Source organism: Sceloporus undulatus, chromosome 6 (genome assembly GCF_019175285.1).
Source record: "Sceloporus undulatus isolate JIND9_A2432 ecotype Alabama chromosome 6, SceUnd_v1.1, whole genome shotgun sequence".
NCBI classification, from domain to species: Eukaryota; Metazoa; Chordata; class Lepidosauria; order Squamata; family Phrynosomatidae; genus Sceloporus; species Sceloporus undulatus.
Window position 1 is genome coordinate 46,625,504 of NC_056527.1, and position 22,693 is coordinate 46,648,196.

General features: G+C 39.4%; 2 protein-coding genes across 8 annotated transcripts in view; one reads left to right on the plus strand and one right to left on the minus strand.

The window, feature by feature from the left end:
* KAT2B (lysine acetyltransferase 2B) overlaps window positions 1–6,222 on the plus strand; it is a 60,385-nt gene extending 54,163 nt beyond the window's left edge. For 3 of the 6 annotated variants that reach the window (XM_042474628.1, XM_042474631.1, XM_042474627.1), the window contains 5 exons: window positions 452–566; window positions 1,966–2,002; window positions 2,209–2,272; window positions 2,356–2,440; window positions 4,005–6,222. In XM_042474628.1, coding sequence (XP_042330562.1) covers window positions 452–566; window positions 1,966–2,002; window positions 2,209–2,272; window positions 2,356–2,440; window positions 4,005–4,198 — 495 coding nt within the window. In that variant the 3' untranslated portion in view covers window positions 4,199–6,222. The remainder of the gene's footprint in view (window positions 1–451; window positions 567–1,965; window positions 2,003–2,208; window positions 2,273–2,355; window positions 2,441–4,004) is intronic. The other 3 variants (XM_042474632.1, XM_042474630.1, XM_042474633.1) reach the window with 3 other exon arrangements.
* Window positions 6,223–7,385: 1,163 nt separating this feature from the next.
* SGO1 (shugoshin 1) lies at window positions 7,386–22,052 on the minus strand. 2 transcript variants are annotated; one of them, XM_042477052.1, is made up of 10 exons: window positions 21,733–22,052; window positions 20,660–20,748; window positions 19,009–19,157; window positions 18,735–18,931; window positions 15,931–16,035; window positions 14,079–14,146; window positions 11,720–11,859; window positions 9,180–10,028; window positions 8,351–8,531; window positions 7,386–7,916 (listed from the first exon to the last, which is right to left on the minus strand). In XM_042477052.1, the coding sequence occupies exons 2-10, from the start codon at window positions 20,686–20,688 to the stop codon at window positions 7,781–7,783; spliced, it is 1,854 nt and encodes a 617-aa protein (XP_042332986.1). In that variant the 5' UTR covers window positions 20,689–20,748; window positions 21,733–22,052; the 3' UTR covers window positions 7,386–7,780. The 2 variants fall into 2 exon arrangements, with proteins under 2 accessions (XP_042332986.1, XP_042332987.1); XM_042477053.1 differs by lacking the exon at window positions 20,660–20,748.
* Between the last annotated feature and the right edge of the window lie 641 nt (window positions 22,053–22,693).

Sequence of the window (22,693 nt, forward strand, 5' to 3'; positions counted from 1 at the left end):
AGAGGACTGGGATAAGCATTTTGCTGCCAGTGTGGATTGCACATTCACATTTGCATCTAATGTACTGGGAAGAGTAAGAAATATAGATATCTTGGATGCTTGTGGTTTCTAACCATATATTTGTCATGCTTTACAAGGCTCACTATCTTGTTCTTCAAGTCATTTCCAACTTAGTGCAACCCTGAAGCAAACCTATCATGGAGCTTTCTTAGCAATATTTGTTAAGGGGCAATTTTGTCTGAGGCTGAGAGAATGTGAGTTTCCATGGCCGAGCAAGGATTCAAACCTTATTCTCCAGAGTCATAGTCCAGCGTTCAAACCATTACACTGTGCTGGCTGTCTCACTATTTTACCTTTCTTAATTCTAAACATACATTTATACTTGACTACTCAGAAAATAGATATAGAAATAAGTTGTAAAATTCTAAATTTTGTGCTGCTTTTGTTACAGATAATTAAAAAATTGATTGAAAGGAAGCAAGCTCAGATTCGGAAGGTTTACCCTGGACTTTCTTGCTTCAAAGATGGAGTACGTCAGATTCCTGTAGAAAGTATTCCTGGAATTAGTATGTATCATTTTATCAATTATCTTTTGAGTTACATTTTTTTAAAAAAAGTTACCTTTTTTGAAAAAAAATCATTTATTGGGTTAGTTTAATTTTGAAATTGGATTCTCTTCTGTTGATGCAAGGTGGTTCTATAATTTTATATACTTAATAAAAATGCACAAAGCAGTTTAATTACACTAGAATTGTAGAGACTTTGGCATGCATTCTTTAGTCACAGGTAGCTTTTATAACTTACAGTGTGCCCGGGTCATATGCGGGCGCGACTTACATGGCTTTCAGCATATGCTGAAAGCTGCTCTGGGAGAATGCTCAGCACACCCCAGAAGGGGTAATGGTGTGTGCGCTGCGCCACAGGCATGAGCCCCATTCTTTTGAATGGGGCTCGAGCGTATGATTTGTGCTCTGTTGTTGAATATATGCGTTTTTTCAGTGTAATCCACAGCATGTTTACTCTAAAGCAAACTGTGTAATACAGTAAAGGTACATAAGATTGTTTCCATTTAGCATGATCCTATGCATATAAGGTGGCATTCCGAATTGTATAAGACATCTGCCCATGCAACATCTCCTCCTCCTCCTCACGTCAGTCTCATGCCTACTCTTCTTGTAGCTTCTCTTGAAGATTTGATCAAGATCCCACATGGGAGACATGGCTGCAGCGACTTAGCTGCAATCTGCCTGTCAATCGAACCTCTTCCCTGATCTTAATCGCCTTAAATGCTAGCCAGTCACAGCAACCAAAGGTGTTCATTGATGTTGGTGAGCAGGGTGCTGAAGGATGATGCATCCAGTCCCTTCCCACCCATGAGCTGCACTGCAATGAGCAGCAGCAGCGGGGACCCCTGAGGGTCCCAAAGGCTTTAATAAATGGATACATTTTACTTGACACCTAAATTAAATCAGGTTTGATGGCAGTTGGGTCTTCAACCCACAATTGGGCTGCCACAGCTGAGAAGGCCATCTCCCATACCCTCATACATTTTATTAACCTCATTAGTAGGACAAAGAGGCGAGCCCCTACTCAGTCCTCAAACAGACATATATAGAAAGAGGCTTCTTGGGAGAAAAGTTCTGAAAATGTGCATAGGAACAACAGGAGGGGAGGGGAACAAATATGTTCATTTTTGTTCAAACAGCAGAAGTCCATGCCAATATAACACAAACTATATTTGGACGTCTTCTTCACTTTGAAGAGTAGCCATGTTGCAGGTGTTGGAGGGAGATGGGAGTACTCCTCCAAACTTCCCCAGCCCAGTGTCCCTCAGTTGTGTTGGACTACAGCACCCATAAACTAACAGCCCTGGAATAAAACTGAGGGTGAGGTTCAGGTTCATACTAACTCAGTTCCCTTTTATCTTACCATGTTTCTTACTAAATGATTTTGTTTGCTGTATAGGAGAGACTGGATGGAAACCAAGCAGCAAAGAGAAAGGGTGAGCACTGTTTGGATAAGAAAATGAAAAGTTTCTAGAATTTAAAATTCACTTGCACCTTTGAAATATTTAAACCTGCATCTGTTGGACAACTGGGATTAACAGAAGAAACAGCTTTTGTAATGAACCTTTTAAAAATTTGGGCTGAGAGCATTACAGAAATGAACAAAACATACATTTTAATCTTGTCTTCATTTTATTTCAAGTAAAGAACCCAAAGATCCAGATCAGCTCTACAGCACTCTAAAAAACATTCTACAACAGGTCAAGGTAAATATTGGTTTCCTGTAAATGTTTTGAGACTTTTGATTGTGTAGAGCACTGAATCACAATATCATTTTTCTTTTCCAAAGAGCCATCAAAGCGCTTGGCCTTTCATGGAACCAGTGAAGAGAACAGAAGCCCCTGGATATTATGAAGTTATAAGGTTCCCCATGGGTAATGCCATTAACCTTTTAAAACTAAGAGACTGACAGATCCTTAAAGAGCAATATGCTCTTAAATTCAGTATATAGGTTTGAACGACAAACTATATGTGGCAGGAGGAAATGTGCTAGCTCTGTTCTGTGAACTGTGCTGGTAGATAACCTCTTGTAGTGCAACTAAAAGTGACAAGATACACATACAAGAGCATATGAACTCACAAGCCACACAATGGTCTTGAAGAGTTTGTGTTCATTCTTCCCTCATGCAGTGATTTTCTAATAGGTCAAAAATGGATTTTTCACAAATAGGAATCAGAGGCATAATTGCCTAGAGTCAACATGGTGCAGTGGTTTAAGTGTTGTGACTGTGACTCCAGAAGACCATAGAAAAATCAGTGGGTGACTCTGTACATGTCATACCCTCTCAGCCTTAGAGGAAGGCATTCACAAACCTCTTTGGAATTTGTTGTGCTTTCAAATTGCTTCCGACTAACGCTATTGTCGGTTTTCTGTGATTCACCCAAGGTCACTAAGGCCCTGTGCAGACTAGCCTTAAAGGCCAGCTTGGGGTGGAGTCAGGGCGAAGTGTCCACATGATGTACACCCCAACTCCGCCCCCAGGGTAGCGTGATGCTGCACGGTCTACACAGTTCATGGCGTCATGACACCCATCTGGTGCTGCATCCACGCAACCCAGCATTGAAGGAGCGTCATAAAGCCACGGAGCTGCTCTATCGCGCCCTTTGCAGGGCACAAAAAGGAACCATTTTTTGTGGCTGTTCTTTGCACCCTGCAAAGGCCAGATCAGGCAGAAATGGAGACTGCTGCAGGCTGCCCCTTAGGGGCGGTTTGCACAGCCCGAGTGGGTTTTCATGGCTGAGCTTGGAATCAAACCCTGATCTCGAGTTGCAGTCGAACACTCAAGCCAATACACCTTGTTGGCAATGTCAACCCTTTTCTGAATAAGTCCTGCCAAAACCAAAAAAAAAAAAACCCCACATAACATAACAACACTATACAGACCGGTGTCAGAACAACTTTGGGGAGTTAAAAATAGAAATATTTTAAATAAGACCTTGATAACACCCACCCCCCCTGAAATTTCAGGTTGAGTCTTATTGATATGGTCATGTTTACTAGTGTCCGGTTGGCGACTTAGTTCCAGCATAAGTTACTTTTGGGGGACAGTATGTATTAGTGGCTGGTAGTGAAAACCAAGCTTATCAGTAGATAAAAATGTCCTGTCAGCTCCCAAGCAGGTGGTGATGGCTGTTGCCTGTGGCTCTTCTTAAAACAGGGAGTGCAATTTCAGGACATGTGAAGGCTGGGAGTTTGGCTGGTTTGGGTGGGGCTTAGTTGAAGACACTCACTGTAATGTTGGTTTCCTCTTTGTATTCTGCTACTTAGTATAGCTCTGTGTTTTACCTGCCACCATTGAAAGTGCAAACAGAAAAAAGGAGAAAAGTGTCTGTCTCATTCAGTACCCATGCCCTCCAAAAGCATTTTAGCAGACTGCCCCAGTGTTTTACTTCTGAATGGGTGACTAAGAATAAGACTTGATCTTTGTTCTTCTACAGACCTGAAAACCATGAGCGAACGGCTTAAGAACAGATACTATGTGTCTAAGAAGTTATTCATGGCGGATCTGCAGCGAGTCTTCACTAACTGCAGAGAGTACAACCCACCAGAAAGTGAATACTATAAATGTGCCAATATACTGGAGAAATTCTTCTACACAAAAATTAAGGAAGCTGGGTTAATTGACAAATAATAATTGTCTTTCTCATGCAATCAGGATGTCTAAGAACAGCATATGCAGTTATCTTTCAGTAGGATTGGGACTTGTGTTTTAAATAATTTTGTTTTCTGAACTAGCACTTTTAAAATATGTAAAATAGAAGAGTTTATTTTATTAAAAGTCTTTTTAAATGTATACCTGCATGCTCTTTTGCAGTGTATTTAACTTTTATTAGATGTATTGCACAGACTGTTTGGAGATTTGAAAAGGAGTTTTCCAAGCAGCGAATGTTTAAGCTTAACGTAATGCAGTATCAAATAGAAAAATAGCTTTTTATTTTTTACAGCAAAGATGCTGATGAAGAGGAAAATGAGTTTTATATATATTTTAATTAAACACTCAACTTAGAAGGTGCTATGAGGGCAAGAAATCACTGCTTTTAGATGAAAATCCCAAAACAGTTGCCAGCTTCCTTTATGAAATTGGTTCTAAACATTTCTCTTCATAAAGAAAATCTGTTAAGAAATGTAGCATCACACTGATGGCTATGTGGGTCATATTCCCCAAATACTACAAATAATACCTTTCCTACAATTCTGCCTTGGGCTTTTTATGCCATAAAAGTGCATTAAAAACCTTTATCCTCATTCTCCCTACTGCTACTGTGCATGGATGAAAAGAGATCTAAAATTCTGCTTTTCTTATCTGGAACTATATGCCATAAAATATTGACTCACGCTGAAGCATGCGTGTAGATTCTTGTATGGATATAACCAGCACAATTTGAGCAGCAGATACACATTCCTTTGTACAGCTGGTAATATGTGTCTGTGCCTTCCATTCAGTGACAGGTGCTACTGCTTCTGTCCCATAGCTGTTTGCACACACTTAACCAGGCTTAGATCCTACCCACTGAAATCAATAGGACAAGTCATGACTTCACTTAATGATTTTAGCGTCTATGGTCAGGATGACTGCATCTTGATCTGATTCAATACATGCATCTCTCTCTGGCTCAGCACCACCGATGACCTTCTCATGAAGGTTCTTAAGAGCAGTTTTGCATATATTCTTGTTTCTCAGTGTTAACATCTGATACCTTCTGTCCTATATATTAAAACAGATCTAAGTGGGAATTGCATGGCCCTCCAGGCGTTTCTGAACTACAGCTTCCACTATTCTTCACTATTAGTTATGTTGGCCAGAGCCATACAGTTCCACCTGAACTGGTTTTTAAACCTTTCTATATCAAAACAAATTATCAGAGCATTAACCAATCAGCACATCTGAGTGCATATAAGAAGTTATTTCTTATACTCTACATAGAAGATATGATTCCATTTATATAACTGGTTGGGATAGGGGTAGGAAGAGATATGCACTAACCATGTAGTTCTGCTAGCATGTTTTACCACACTGGCAGGAAAGGAAGAAAATATCAACGTTGTCTCCATCTCCCTAACTTAATTTCAGCAGTGGCACTGGAGAACTTGAGTTTCATGCAGTTCTTGTATGTGTTGGAAGTATTTCACAAGTCAACCAATCTGCATTACAAAAGGAGTCTCATTGTCCGCAGTAGTGTTTGTTCTAATTCTATGACTAGATGACCCTTGATAGATGGTACAAAAAATAGTCAAAATGGGTAACATAGAAATGCCTTAGTGCTTTATATAAAATCAGATTTATTTGGCTTTGTATTTAAGGTACAATGATGCAACTGTGTATTAGAGTATTTAAGTAGTAATTTTCAAGTATTTTGTAAACTGGGCCAACAGAATCACCTCTTAAGCTTGATAACCTGTGAAAGTGTTATTTTCAAAGATTCTTATTGTCTTGAAATTAGAGTCTCTTCTATATTGAGAACACTTGGTTTCTAATTTAAAGATTATTTTCATAGATATTGTGCAATAAAGCTATATAAAGTCCAATGTGTTTTAAATGCTTTAACTGAAATTTTACATTTGTAAAATTATTTATTGTACTGGTATAAAACGGATTTAAATTATACATATAAAATTAATCTTGTGTGCTATTTTGTAATTTGCATATAAAAATATCTGAAGTATTCATATTGTCTGTGCAGCCTTCATATTACTTTCAGACATGGTACATACAGAATAGGGTAATTGTACCATTCTGGCTTTGGCTAGTAAAGACTGGTATCTACCATCCCAAAATAGATAATTTCATATGTTCACTAATTTTCCTGCAGACCATAAAGACCTGAAATAAAAGGAATATATTGGTGAAGATATCTCAGAACAGCTTACAGAGATCAGTAAGACTGAGCCCCCAGATTTTCAATTTAAGATACTGAGTAAAACGATAAGATTGAATTTTTCAAAAGGTTTTTAATAAAACAAGATAAAATGCAGACAGTTCAAGGAAATGTGGAGTCAAAGGCTTTCATGGCCAGCATCCATAGTTTTTTTGTGGGGTTTTTGGGCTATTGTGGCCATGTTCTAGAAGAGTTTTCTTCCTTTATTTTGCCAGCATCGGATGCTGGTGAAGTGTCAGGAACAAAACTCTTCTAGAACATGGCCACATAACCTGATAACCCCACAATAAACTATAGTTCACGGAAAGCTTTAAAGTTTCTTACTTCAGCTAATGAATTGGGCCAGCTTGCCACTGCTCCCTCTGCTGTAAACCTGATGTAATAGCTGCTGGCAGGTGACAGCTGGAAGGAGGATCCTGACTCAACTGACTTGAATGAAGTGCCTGAACAAAAAGTGCTGGCTGATAATTAGAAGCATTCTAATCTATACTACAAGCCACAGGAAGATGGTATTACAATGGGCTTGCAGTTAAAGCCTATCCACACTGATTTAGTGGCCTAAACCCAAGGGCAAGTTATCTCAATCTGCACAAAGGGATCACCTGAGACATATACTAGACTCTCTGGCTTACGGGATTCTTACCACCACCACCACCCAGAAATTCAGGTGGAGTATTTGTTTTACAATTATACTCAAGCTCAAGCTATTATATCCTTCACAAATGAATATATTGCCCAAAATGTCTGCTCTCAGAAGTGTAAGCTTCTTTAAATAATAACCTCCCGTTTCTTTGAAAACAGTGTTCCTCCCATTTCACAGGTATACAGCCTGGAACATTATAGAATATCTTTGCTTTTGTCCTTAAGCAACTATAAACATTCAGAATGGCGAGAGATGTAGAGATTCTTAAACAGCACTACTAACCTAAGGCAGAATTACCATTTTCAGTTATAAAACATTTTATTAAAAGTTTCAGTACAATTTAGTTGCCATTAACAGAATGCGCCAAAGAAATACAACAATTACATTTGGTACAGAGGCTAAAATGAACTTGAACACTAATTAGTTCATAAAACCTACATTGCAAACTAAAAGTTATTCCTGTCTCCTGTATAAACTTTCCCAAGTTCTATAGATCAGCTACAAAAAAGCTACAGTATTTACATTTTCACATTTAATATGTTATTGCTCAAAGCCTTTTCGCATATAACCTGAAAAAGTCAATTCTGAACATCAATATGTACAAATTATATATTTACATTTTTCCGAATTAATTTTATAACCTCAGAATTCATACACCTGAGGTGAATGAAATCAAAATGCTTGAAAAATGATCTTAAAGACAGCCAACAAAAGCCTCATTGTATCTTGATAGTGATTTCTTTGCAATAGTCTTTCTGCTCTTTCTGTTTTTAAAAATTGGAGAATTCAGAAAACAGGTATCTGTAAAGGGGTCCCCTCTTCTCAGTTTCCTATCAAAACAAATTAGCAAAAAAATTACACACACAGTAATTAAATATAGACCAAGATCCTATATGCTTTTAGTATAGCATAAATAAGTGCCAATGCTAGATTCTATACTTGTGCAACTGGCACCAAATCATGTTCATCCATTCTTCATTGGTTGAGCTCCCCCACCCAGTCAAAAGTACGGGCTTTTATGCTCTTCTGAAATGATTGGCTACACGATGGATTGCACTCAACTGCTAGGAAAGGACAGTACTACTGCTTCTGCAATTTATCTCTAGTGTAGTGCTCTGGATTACAGCCATAGTTCTTGCCTCATCAACTTAATTAAATTTATGTCAGGAAACGTGAATTTTATCTTCAGAAGAGGCCTCTATATTGAATGTGCAATTTACTTTGGAAAGAAATGGAACACAACTAGAACTAGCAAGATACTAACCCGCTGATGGTTGGTTCCTTATAATTCACAGAAAGTGTACATCTACGTTTATTGCTGGAAGTATATGTTCCTTCAGCACTGAGGAGGGGGTGAGAAGCTCTGGTTTGGCTAGATGACGAAGATGCAAGGTTGGTAATATTGCCAAGATGGAGACGTTCTTGATAAGCTGAAGGTGGTTCATCTGTAAAAAGACTTACTGGTGTCATTTCTGATCTCATCGTTTTAATAAGCCTTGTAACCCCATCCCAAGTGTGCAGACTTCAAACAGCACAATTGTTCTGATCATCACACTTTCTACACAATTTCAACAAAAACTTCCAAATATCCAAAGGAGCACCACTCTGTACCAGCCAGCCCAGAAAAAGCTGTGCAGAAGAAGCAAAGCATGATCTGAGACCAAGATAATGAGAGCTGTGGGGGGAACAGATTGCAGGACCTTCGATGCAAGCAGCAGATGGGCAAAGGAAAATTGTCAGGGCTGTGGATCTGCCTGCTCTGACATGGTAAGAGGGAGCACCAAGGAAGAGAAGCAAAGAAGTCTTGACAGCCAAGCACCAAGCTCAATCTGGATTTAGGGCCAAAACACACCAGAAATAATCCAGTTTGAGACATCCTTAACTGCCCTGGTTCAGTGCTAGGGAATCCTGGGAATTGTTTATTGTGGCAGCAGAGCTTTCTGACAGAGAAAGCTAAATGTTTCACAAAACTACACTTCCCAGAATTCCCTAGCACTGAGCTAGGGCAGTTAAAGCAGTCTCAAACGGCATTACTTCTTCTCTAAACCCCTCCGCAAACAGATATATTAAAAGAAGCGATAAACAGAACCTACCTAACACAGCTATCTTGTCTGAAAATTTCTCATCTTGCTTAGCATTGCTGTTTTCCTTGTTAGCATTTCTATCATGTTGCTCATTCATAATCTTGTTCAGTCGTGGTCTTGTGTGTACTGGGCTCACAACACATTCATAGGATTTTCTGGATTTTCCTTTTTCATTGTAAGGAATGTACAGACTATCATCAGAGTCCTCTTCTGAAACGAATGATTCACTACTACATGTTTCTGTTTCTTTTAAGTCATTTTTACCATCCGTTTTGCTTTCATTTTCTTTGTTCTGCCGGAAAGGTGTAACATGGACACTCTCCTCACATGTAAAGTCATAAGCATCACTGGAACCAAGTGAAATATCTGTTCTTTCATTAGAAAAGTGCTCTTTGGAATGTCTTCTCTTTTTCTTGAATCTTGACTTGGATACATTCTTCAGCGTTTCTAGTTTTCTCTTCTGTGTTTTAAGATTTCCAGAATTTTTAAATTCAGGATGCGTTGTGGCTGCTGCCATGGTATTTGATTCATTCAGCATATCTGACAGCCCCAGGTTCTGATCAATCTCATTTATATTCTCTTCGCAAACATAGGTTTCTCTGTGTTGTTCATTATCTTCCCTTAAACTTGTCTCAAGTCCTGTCTTACCTTGCTGGCAAGGATCTTTTATGGGATCAGTTATTCTGGTACTATTATCATCAAATGCAAACTGTTCATTCTGGATAGTAATCCCCAAATTGCGACGCCGGGTCGATACATGTTTTGGTAAGGATTTACCAACTTGCCTATCTTCTTCATTTAAAGAAAAATAGCTGCTTTCAATGTCCAAATGATCTTTAGGAGAACTACTTTGTTGACCTGGTAATTCAAGATAATGTGCATCAATGTTGATTAGTACTTGATCTCAACAGAGTTAATTTGACAATTCTATTTGTATGGAAACTTACAAATTTTGGATATTAAGAAATCCACTATCCATTTCCATGTTGATTAATGAGAATTAGTAAAATAGTGTGAAGTAATTAGAAATGAAAAATATGGTTAATTAGGGTTGTAAAATGGTCCATTGAATGGAAGTTTGACTAAGATAATATTATTGTAACAAATACTGCCTATATATGGAGAATCCCAATACAAATTAGTTGCACCTTGCCCCCCCTCCATACTGCCAACACAAACCTACGCAACACATCCCATCCTTAGGAAAAATAGGAGAATCAATCTGCTGTTCCCATCCAAGTTATTCCTTTCACCCCAATACAAGTTACTTGAGCACAAGGAACTTGCACAAGGAAGAGGGAAATGGCACAAAACTGACTTCCAGATCTTCTCAACAGCTTAGCACCATTCACTGACTGTGCAAGGTATGAGAGAAGATAACAGGGCTATACTGAGCTCTAAGGAAAAATTCTGTGTGAGCTTCTAAGTCTATGTGTACTATTCATATATATTGTACTGCCCACAAGGGACACGAAAATAACTAATTTACATTAGGATACTTAAGGGAATAAAAAAAATCCGAGCAAAACATAATCAGTGGCAGCTAGCAAGAGCAGGAGAAAAATAACTTTGCATATAGAAATTATGAAACTGCTTCAGAAACAAATACAAACAATTTGAGCATGGGGGGAAAATATAAAAAAATTATAATTATCAATAGGAATACTAGGATGAGACAATGTAAAGCATTTTTTAAAAGCCAGAAATTGATATTTATGAATGCCTAGCTGGGTAGAGGATAAGGCAAAAGAGAAAGACAGTGTGTAACTATTACAAATGAATGGCCATTCAAATTAATCAAGACATAGATTATGACTATAACTGAAAAAATTACCCTGATCCCTCACCATAAGTCAGCATTAAAAAGAACAGATACTGGAAATTCTGAATGTGTCAATTTCTTCCTGGGTATCCTCTTTACAATACCTAAGAAAAGAGCACATTCTAATGCTATTTTATTTCAATACTTGGTTTTGCAATAATATGTAATCCAGATCAATACACACATTACTGATAGATGCCAGCTGAATAAAAAATAGGGCCGGATCCAGAGAAACATTGGGATTAACAATGGACTGAATGGGATTCCTACCCCTACCCCAGGTGCTGCCAAAGTTCAGGAGGCCTTGTTGAACGGGGTTAAAAAATGCTGATTTGGAAATCACTGAAAATTAGCCGAAGGAACTTTCCATTGAGATTTGTTTATGCCTTACTTCCTATGGCCAAAACACAAATATGTATTTTACATATGCTCAAGAGTAAATCTGAGTTTTCCCTTTCATCAGCAGTTCACTGTGCCATATTCTAATCTATTTTTTTTTTAAAAATCCCCAAGTTTCAAAAGAGGTTTACAGTTTAAAAACAGAAATCAAAACTTTATAGAGATGCAATCCTATACCCATTTACGGGGGATTTAAGTCTCTGTAGCAGATATACTTCTTACAAACACTGCACAGAATCAGCCACAACTTTTTGGATTTCCTGTAAATATTCTTCAGCAGCTGAAGCTTCACCTCAGTTTTTAGAACCTTAAATATGGGGCCACTTACCTGTATCTGTCTGTGATGTTATGGTTGCAGATGTATTTTTAACATCCGAATCATTCTTATTAAAGTTATCCTGCACTTTGGTTCTAAACGTTTCATCTTCTTCACTTACGTCTGCAGGAAGTACATGTCTTAGAAGTGTCCTAAGAAAGAGAGTTGGAATACATTGAATTAAGACATGTTTTTCACACACTATCAATATTAAAGCACCTTTCAGATTTTTAAAGCATTACTTCCAATATTAAATTTTAATACTCATCTCTATTAATAGTTAATAATATTTATTTATTTATTATTTGTTGCTGTGTCTTTCTAGTTGTTTCTGACTTATGGTGACCTTAAGGTAACCCTATCACTGGGTTTACTAAGCAAGATTTGTCCAAGCCACTGCCTTCCTCTGTGGGTGAGACACTGTGACCTCCCCAAGGTAGGTTTCCATGCTGGGTGGGGATTGAACTCTTCAGAGTAGTAGTCCAGAATTCAAACCACTACACCACACTGGCTTTCAGTTTCTTTACAATAAAGAAGTTAGCTACCAAATGGTTTTCTATTTATTTATTTAAGATATAGAAATAGAAAGTCATTGGTAGCTAAGTTCTCAACTTCAATTTACATTTACATTTGGAAGAAAAAAGATCACAAAATTTGATTTTTTATGATTTTGTGCTGCCCAAGAAAATCCTAATTTTAAATGCATCATGGGTGATTGTAAAGCATATATGGTTCTCTGAAATCAACCAATGAACCTTCTGCATTACTTAGGGCCGGAACAGACCAGCAAAGAAAGACCAGTAAAAAAAGCCGCACAACGTATGCCCCTAAGTCAGCAGGAAGCTGCCATGAAGCCACTCGGCGGGAGCATTATGATGCTCAGGCAGCATGGCGTTTAGATGCTGCATGCCACAGGAATACCACAAAACCACAGCGACAGTGGGAAAGCTGGCTTTTTGCCAGCTCAAAAAGGAGCAACTTTCTGCCACTTCCTTTTGCACCAGCAAATAGCTGGATTGAGGCCACGACGTGCCATTGCCATGGCTCCCCCAATCCAGCTTTTTTGGTGGTCTGTTTCACCCCTTATTTAGCACAGTCCATTAGGGGTCTTAAAAGACCAAATATCCTCCACTCCACAATTTGTCCAATGACCATAGAGAGAATTTTAATCACATTTTCAGTCCCTCAAGAACATGTTGGGAGAGATTTTTTAAATTATTATTTTAAAGTCAAATTCTACTTCGTTTCATATTTCACAAAAGGCTTATCCTGGACCTGAAACAGCCCAGGGGGACTGAAAACATGGTGAAATTGTCCCTGTGCCACCCTGGGAACATTTAGAGGCAAAACTAGGGGGGTTATGGGTGGGGGGATGTTGCCGGGGCCCTCTGATGTATTGCTGGCCACATTTTCTCCATTCCTCCTTTAAGGGCCAAAGCAGATGGCTCAGAAGGAGTGATCTCCAGTTGTTCTAGCTACAACTGCTCCGGGACCATGGCAATCACCCCTATTCCTGAAGTGGGGAGGAAGCACGGTCCCAAACAGGTTGCCGATAGGAGTGGATTAAATCCACTCTTTTTGCTGGCAGCTTTGGACTGTCTTAGGTAGCTTCTAGCTATTTGGGGGGTGTTCCGTCATCGAAATGCCATGTCCCTGAAGCAGCTGGAAGACACTTCTTTAGGCCTGTCTGTTTCGGGCCTAAGAGGATCCATAGTAAACTACTGCTTTCCACTGAATCGCAGTTTCAGAACTACAGGAACATTTTAGAGCTTACTGTTGTTGAAATATTTTTTTGTTTTTAGGATTTTTGGAAATAGTGGATCTTGATTCTGATCTTTCTATTTTAATACATATGGGAATCTAAAGACGGTGTCATCTTTTCGTATTTTAGGTCCAGCACCATCAAAATATTTGGCTCAGTCTTGTAAATCAAAATTTACCATAGACAATCGAGTTTCATATAAGGGTGCACCCTGCTTGATCAGTTTTGGTTGGCTCCTCCTGAAACAAAATTATCTAAACAAACTTGGCTCCTTCCATCCATTGCCTATTTAGCATAATTTATTAGTATGAACTCCAGTTTGTATCTACACAAGCAGGAGAATCATAAATCACGATTTGTTTTACTCATGACTCTTGTCTATGTTTTTGTCCTGCCAGGGGGAAGACCAGCCCAAGTCCCAGTACACAAACAAAATGCCACATCTACCAGTAAAAAATAAGAGAAAAACATTCTTCAGACTAAATAGTCACCATAAGATTAGTTAAGAATACATTTATTATGTTTTAAAATATGTTTTCCTATAGAAGTTTCCCAATACTTTTGAAAGAAGAAGCAACAGCAAAATTTAAACAAATGAGATATACCTACATAGAATCTTGGTTTCTTAAACTACTGGAATCATATTCTTCATGTTCTGAAGGATACAAAGACTGGTTCTGCAAAAATTAAATTATGGAAAGATTATTGAGTGGAGTATACATTGTGCATGTAAAGAAGTCAGATGTCTTTTTCAAATTGTATTTATTTCCAGTAACCGCTCGGTTTCCCGGTGATTGGGCAGTATATAAATAAATCATATTATTATTGTTGTTGTTGTTGTTGTTGTCTGAAAATTTAGCAGAAGACTAAGTTCCCTTGGGAGATGACTCAGTGGAAGGTAACAGGCTTCTGTTGCCAAACAGTGATCAAGAATGAAGCCAATGCCCTCACTAAAGATTGTTTTGAGGAGGCACCACAGAATCTGGTAGCTCAGCAGTGCTGCAATATACAATTGCTATTACCCTCCATGATACCAACTCATTTTCTGAAGTGGGCAAATAATGTTATAATATTAGACAAAGATATGCAAAATACATCCTCAACAAATATGCACTTAGCTATACAATACTGGTTATGTAAATAATAAACATGGTACAGTAAAGGCTGAAAAAGAGAAGCCTGGGGAAGAAGTCTGTAAGACACTTGTCCTCCCTGAATATCAGTAAGTATTTAAGCAATTTTAAAGTGAACATAAAATGTGACAAGGAAGAATGACAAGGAAGACATCTTCTTTGCGTTGGAGAGGTTGTGGGGCAAGAGGTGCATATCTACACATGTGATCAGAGTGCTCACATGTTCAACAATTCTGGACACAAATTGTTCAGTTGGGCGGGTTACAGACCACCCGTTTGGGGCGGCCTGCACCCACCCCTTTCCCCGCTGTATTGGGGCCTCAGCTGCCAGAATGGCAGCCTCCGAGGCCCCGATCTGCTGTTTTCCAGGCTGCGGCAGCGGGGAGGAGGAGAAAGGAGCCACTTGGCCCCTTTCTCCTTTCCGTTGCTGGCGCAGCTGTCTGAAGGCTGCGCCAGCGATGCAAACACAAGAAGGAGCTCCGTTTTGGAGCTCCTTCTTGCGCTGCGGAAAGGGTGCTCTATGCGCCCTCGCACGGCGCAGCAACGTCACGTCAGTGCCACCCTCTTTGGAGGCGGCGCGTTCGTGATGTCGTAATGGCGGCGCCCATCAGTATAGGGCGCCGCCATTTTGTACGTGCTCAGCACGTACTAAGGTTAGGGCATCCGGAAGGGACGCCCTTTCCTAACACTAGTACGTGCTCAGCACGTACTACAGGTGCGTGTGTAATGCGCCTTGATTTCACACATTACTAAGCAAAAGATCTAACCCATCCCAGAGTTACTTCTGTCAATATTCCAATTATAAAGAAACCATAGCTTTTTTAAGGTGTTATGGCTAGACTAATAATTGCCAGAAACTGGAAACTAGGTCCATAGCCATAGATCAATGGTGGACAAAGTTCTGGGAATGATGGTTAATGGATAAGCTTATGAATTATGTCAGGAGAACATCTGGAGGGACTGTATCCAGTTTGAGGAAATGTGGCTGCCTCTTACAGAATATATAAACCCCACTCTCATGTTCATGTCCCATCACAGCATCATAGGAGATTTTGGTCTGGAGTTCTGAATGAGACCTGAATTTTGTAAATGTGTGTTTTAGCTTATGTTTTGAAAAGCAGAATGGTGTGTAATTATTTTATACCTTTCATAAACAATAAAAAATTTTTTAAAAAAATAAAGTGAACTTCGAATGAACAAAACATTTTGTTATACGTTTTGGTTAACAACTGTGATCTACAAATATCTACAAATATTTTTAAGGATACAAAATTGACTTTACAGACCTCAATCTATATATAAACAGCAGGAGAGGAAAACAGACTTACAAAATCTGTTGTAGATTGTTCATTTGCAGGACCAAGAAGATTTGCTGCACTGAGTAGGTCTTCAATCACTTTAGGAATAATCTTCTTCAATGCCACTAATCTAGGCTAATCCAGAACAAAAATGCAATTATTATTGCTGTACAAAGCAATTATAAAGAACCATTTGTACCCACTTGTGAGATGGTCATTTCCTATGGAAGAAGGAACTGACATCCTCAATGTGGTTTGTCTACCTCCTTCTCCATAGGCAGGAATGAATAAGTTTTTTGAGAGTGGCCAGCAGGCAGCAACCACCCATAAGGCCAGCTGTGTAACAGCTCAGTGCTCCAGAGTCAAGAGAAACGAAAAGGGGAAAGTATCTTTTGGCTAAAAAGAAAAACTTTAACACATTTTAAACACATTCCCAAAATTCACTAATTCACATTCATTGGAACAAAGGATATATTGGATAGAGCGCCTATCCACCAAAAGGAAATAGGGGAGATGAATTGAGAGATCAACACAGTAAGTACTTAGCAGATTGAGTTACAACTAATCCAATGTCTACGCCTCACAGACTATGTCCAAACACCAATCTGTCAAGAGCCAGCTCAGTACAGGGTGGAAGGATGTATGCCCCCTCTTCCACAAGAAATGACCATCTCACAGTTGAGTACAAATGGTTTTTTTCCTATGGAGAGGGGAAGAACATCCTAAATGTGGAATATAACAAAGCTCATCTAGTTTGACTGGGAATGGTGGCGCTCGAATGACGGCTTCTATCCTACTATCTACTGAAGCAGCCGACGGTCGAAGGTACTCTACCGCAAGGCAAAGACACCCAATCAGCAGTGTCTAATGAAGGCAGACTCAGGCTTCCAAGTAGTTGTTTTACTTATATGACAGTGGGACGCTATTTGCAAAAGCAGCCAATGTTGCCACACTTCTTGCAGAATTTGCAAGCACGGGTCCCAGTAGAGGTACCCCCATGGATTTATAACAGGAGCTGATGCACTCCCAAATCCATCTGTTCAGGCTGGACATGGAAACCATTCTTCCCAATGAGCCTGCCTGTAGGAAACAGGACAGAATCCGGACATATCAAGCCACTCATTCTCAAGATACAACTTGATAGGGCAGCACATGACCAGAGTATGCCAGATCTCCTCCAGAGGCCTGGAGTAAAAGGACAGTAAGATGACCTCTTGATCCCTGTAGAATAACAACTTTCCCTTCAGAATAAATGTTGACTGGCTTGGTTCCTTGACAAAAGGCTCCTAACACAGACATTCTCTGCACTGAAGTAACTTTTGTTAGAACAGCCTTCCAGGTGATTCAGTGTTGGCCTCCAATGGAGGAACTGTAAGAGCCTTGAGGATAATGTGAAGGACTCACAAGGGGAATCTGTAGATCGTTGGAGGTGAGGAAAGTGCCAATCCCTTAAGAAACCACCGTACATGTGTAGGAGAAGTGAAGATACTTCTATGCCCTTCAATGAAGGCAGAATGGATGGGATAGCAGTGATCAGTTTTTTTTAATGGTATTGGGCCTGAGCCCCTACCCACTCCCTCCTGCAGGAATCCCAGGAATTGGGGTCTGGAGACCCTAAGTAAATCTTGTTTCTTCCTTTTGCACCAACACCGGAACATCCAAAAGGTATATTCATATACTCTATTGGTGGATGGTCTCCTAGAAGCTAAGATAATCTTTGTTACTCTTGGAGGGTAACTGTGGATACACATGACACTAGGGATGATCACTATCACAACACAATACGTCCCTTATCCATCTCATGCACATCCATTGCTTATTATCTCTCCTTCACCTCATGCACTCAGAAGTTGCATGTTAATCACCCAATTATACTTTGTTTTGCTATACAGTCAGCCCTCTGTATCCACACATTTGGCATCCATGGATTCAGCAATCCATAGCTTCAAATTGTTAAAAAAAATCCAAACAGCAAACTCTGATTTTGCCATTTTATATAAGTGACATCATTTTACTATGCCACTGTATATAGTGGGGCTTGAGTATCCATGGATTTTGGTATCCATGGGGGGGGGGTGTCCTGGAAACAAATCCCAGCAGATACCAAGAGCCCACTGTAAAAATTATAGAAACGTACACTTACAATGCAATCCTCTTATGCATTGATAGACTGAATCTTACTGGTGAGTCTTAACAAAAGCAGACCCATAGAATCACACTATTTCAATGAATCTTCCTTATCTGGAACCAAGATATCAAATGTCTTCAAATCTTCGTAAATGTGCTATTCAACACATGATATTAAAAAAAAAAATTCCAACAACTCTCATGGACTAAATCCAACATCTGTCTCAACCAGATTACAACTGTTGAAATCAAGTTATTTATGACAGACAAGTGTCATTAATTTCAGTGGGGATGAACCATCATGCAGACAAGCCGAAGTGATTTATCAGATTGATCCCAGCAATCACCTTTCAAGGATGAGAGCAGAATTCAGTAGGGTTGCAAAATATCTTGTATTGCGATATACATTTTATTTTTACCTCACCTTGTATTTTATGGGTCTGGATGTTTGGGTGAAATATGCTTTATTCAATAAACCTGAGCTCTATTTGAGTTGTGGGGCAGTTTTCTACCCCACATTATTTTGCAATGTTCCATAACACTAGTAGCAGGTTTTTTTAATGTGACAGAATGAGATTAATGAGAGAGCTCAGCAAAAACAATCTTACAGTAATTCTTAAAATCCTACTCTGTGGTTTTTTCCCCCTGCAATAAAATTTGACTTTTAATAGAACAAATACACATATAAAATGTATTAAAACAAGTACCTGGTTGCATTCTTTTTCCTGCAACTCTAGCTTTCTTTGTAAGACAAACACCTGAAATTTCAGGTGCTGATATTCTTTTTGAAAATACAAAGTAGTATCTTCTGCTTCCCTCCTTTTAGTCTTCTCCTCTTGTAAAGCCAGGGCTAGTGCACGATTATTTTCTTGTAAGCTATTCATCAGTTGTGCAGAAGAGATGCCTGGAAGAAACTAGTGACAATCAGTTCCTGCAGCTTTGTTTTTTTGGAAAACATGATTAAAACATTCAATTTTTTACCTGTAATTTTACCCTTGGCAGTTAAGAACTGCTTTGTTTTGCCCAGCTTTGCCAATTTGTTATTTCTCTTTTCTTTCATTCGTTCCTTTATATCTTCCAAGCTGTCTTTAAATGACTTCTTCAAGCACCTTTCTCTAGTCATACTGCACCTTAGAGAATATAAGAACAGATAGAAATTCAGAGAATAAAAGTCTTTCTTGATCTCACCACTAAGAAAATGCTGTTTGTCCCACTTTTTATTACAGAATTACCCAAAGCATTTGATCTTTATAGCTGAAAAATAGTGTTTAACATCTTGAACTGCTACTAAAAAACACTTTAAAATGTAACAGCAGTGTCTTATTGAGAATGAGAATACAAAGGCATACTTACCTTTAACCGAACTGATAGTTTTATACATTTTGCTAACTACAGCTTATTAAAGTTGATGGCCAAAACAAGGTATCTATTTTAAAATGATCAACGTATTATTATAAACCCACTTACAGGTTAACAGGGTTAAATATCATTAGACGAGACACATATCTTACAACCATTAAGCTAATCAATTCAGAGTGGTGAGACTGACTTAAATGATATTTTGCACAGCATTGGTCACTGTCATGCCAATTCTATTTCTTAAGTAGAAAGCACCTCCTGGTCAGCACAACTATGTACAGTCAGCCCTTCTTATACATGGATTTTTTATACACGGATTCAAGCATCCATGGTTTGAAAATGTTCCAAAAAAGGATAAATTTCAAATATCAAACCTTGATTTCCCATTTTTATAAGGGACACCATTTTGCTATGTCGTTATATTTAATGGGACTTGAGCATCCATGGATTTTGTTATCCACGGGGGATCTTGGAACCAAACCCCAGCGTATAATAAGAGTCCACTGAAACTTGCTCATGCACACACAGACTGATGTTTGAAATCTGCCGGGGAAGAGTGGGGCATCACAGCGGTGCTTGTTTCAATATTAGTTCCTTTCTAACCAGTATTAGTGTACTGACCCATCCGTAAGTTGAGCCAGGATTTTAGGGTCAATGTTGGGGCATAAATTTCTCGACTTATAGTCGAATATATACAATATCTACCTAACCAAGCCCCAAGCTCCCCTTCAAAGGACATATGTGTCCACACCCAATAAAACAAGGCAGGTATCTACAAGGGAGCCTTCCTGTTGGTGGTATCCTTTCTGTTGATTAGCCTTCCCACAGAATCTTTCTTGGTACTAATATTTAATAATAATTATTAAATATTATTATTATTATTTACTTATACCCCGCTCTTCAGCCAAAAGGTTATCAGAGCGGCTTACAAACTCTCTTTACTGTCCTTCCAGATCATGTAAAGATCTTTTTATTCAGCCAAGATTTTTAAAAAATAGCATTTTAACCAAAGCAAAAAATAAATCTAGGCTGGCATCTTGTTTATAAATACAAGGGCATACATCTAACTCACACCTTGCAATTCACTTCTGTGGTCATTGCTCAGATAAGAAGTCTTGCAATAGCGAAAGGTCTCCCCAAAGCAGTGCAGCCCCAACAGGGGACATAATATGTCTTAATATGGTCAACTACAGGAAACAATTGGAGGAGTCCTCATTCATCCATCCATCACAAACCATGAAGATGGCTTTATTGGGAAGGCTGTGTTGCTTACTGGTAATTTTTGGGGGGAGAGGCAGCCATGTCTATTGATGCAGGATCTCAGCCGTTGACTTTACTTTCTAAACTGTGTGTGCCTCTGGCCTGAAACAGAAATAATCTGGTTTGAGACAGCTTTAACTCTGGTCCAGCAGTGACTCAAATCCTGGTCTCTAAAGCCATAGTCCAGCATTCACATCACTACGTCACATTAAGGGATATCAAACAATCATATTTCATATTTAAGAGATATCAAACAATCCTCGGGCTTTTAAATCATAGAGTTGGAAGAGACCGCGAGGGCCACCCAGTCCAACCCCATTTTGCCATGCAGAAACTCTCCATCAAAGCATCCCCATTGACAGATGGCCATCCAGCCTCTGCTTGAAAACCTCCAAGGAGGGAGACTCCACTACACTCCAAGGAAGGAGTGTGTTTCACTGTCGAACAGCCCTTACTCTCAGGAAGTTCCTCCTAATGTTGAGGTTGGATCTCTTTTCCTGCAGCTTGCATCCATTGTTCTGTATCTTATTCGCTGGAGCAGCAGAAAACAAGCTTGCTCCCTCCTCAATGCGACATCCCTTCAACTATATAAACAGGGCTATCATATCACCTCTTAACCTTCTCTTCTCCAGGCTGAACATCCCCAGCTCCCTGAGTCTGTCCTCATAGGGCATGGTTTCCAGACCTTTCACCATTTTAGTCACCCTCCTTTGGACACATGGCTCCAGTTTCTCAAAGTCCTTTCTGAATTGTGGTGCCCAGAACTGGACACAATATTCCAGGTGGGGCCTGACCAGAGCAGAATAGAGTGGCACCATGACTTCCCTGGATCTAGACACTATACAGTACAACTTTGATTAATAGCTGGTATCATGTTGGTCCCAATGCCCCAAAGGCTCCAGATAGTGCTTGACCTCGGAAGCTAAGCAGGGCCAGCCCTGGGGTAGTCCTTGGATGGGAGACCCAAGATTAATGAACGCCAGATGCTATACGCGGAGGAAGGGACTGGCAAAACCCCCTCTGAGTATTCCTTGCCTGAGAAAGCCAGATATGTAGTTCCCTTGAAAACAGTGTAGCCAAAATCACCTCTTTCGCTGGCTCTGACGTAGCGGTGAATGAGGCGAGCGTTAACCCGGCCCAGTCGCACTCTTTGCACTCCAGAGCAGCCGCTCTAGTTCTTTATCCTCCTTCCCTCCCCCCTCCTCAGCTGTTCCTTCCCGCTCGTTCGAAATTCTCCGCTGCGCACCCTGATTGGCTGCCCGCGTCACGTGAGGGTAAAATGCTGACGTCACAGAGCAGGTCACCAACCGAAGACTTCTGACTGCCTCTATTTGCATTTCGGGGTTTGTAGTTCAGTGAGGCCTAAGCGCTCCCTAGCTGAGTAGCCTAAACGCCCCTTTCCTGAACTGCAAATCCCAGGATGCAACAGGAGGCTGCAATAAGCAGCGTTATGTAGCGCGACAATCGCTACAGTCTCTGAGTACAGTAGTTCCCTCATAACTCCCGCGCTCTCTAAGCCGTCTGCTTTTTTTTTTTTTTGGCCCCTCTGGCTTTCCATCCTCACCCTCCATTTCGGAAGAAAGTGAAAGGAGCTATTCTTATACTGTATATAGGAGGACCCGATTGAAACGCGTTACGTTTCAAGTACCCGGATGTTGGCCTGCGTGCCCGGCAAAGGGCATGGCTTCAATGACGTTGCTTTTTTAAGGGCGTCACTGAAGTCGTGCCCTTCCCCTGGCAAAGATAGGCACAATAAAACGCAATGGCTTTGAGCCAAGAAAGAAGAGCCATAATTTGCCTGTTAGTCTGGAATACAGTATCACTCTGCAAAGGGACCTTGTGGCACTTTTGAGATTAATTAATAATTAACTAATAATTATTTAATTATTAATTTAATTATTAATTATTCAATTAATAATTATTTTAAAATTATTTGATTAATAATTAAATAATAATAAATTAATATTTTGTAATTAATAATTATCTAATTAATAATTAATTAATAATTATTTAAGTAAAATTATTTAATTAATGATTAATTATTGAT

Excerpts from the sequence above, each read along its gene's own strand:
- SGO1 (XM_042477052.1), bottom strand. The coding sequence starts at position 20,688 with ATGGCTGCCTCTCCCCCCAAAAATTACCA. Across the intron at positions 18,932-19,008 it reads TGCCAAGGGTAAAATTACAG|GCATCTCTTCTGCACAACTG; the intron begins GTAAAAAATTGA and ends AGTTTCTTCCAG. Across the intron at positions 14,147-15,930 it reads AACAATCTACAACAGATTTT|AACCAGTCTTTGTATCCTTC; the intron begins GTAAGTCTGTTT and ends TAATTTTTGCAG.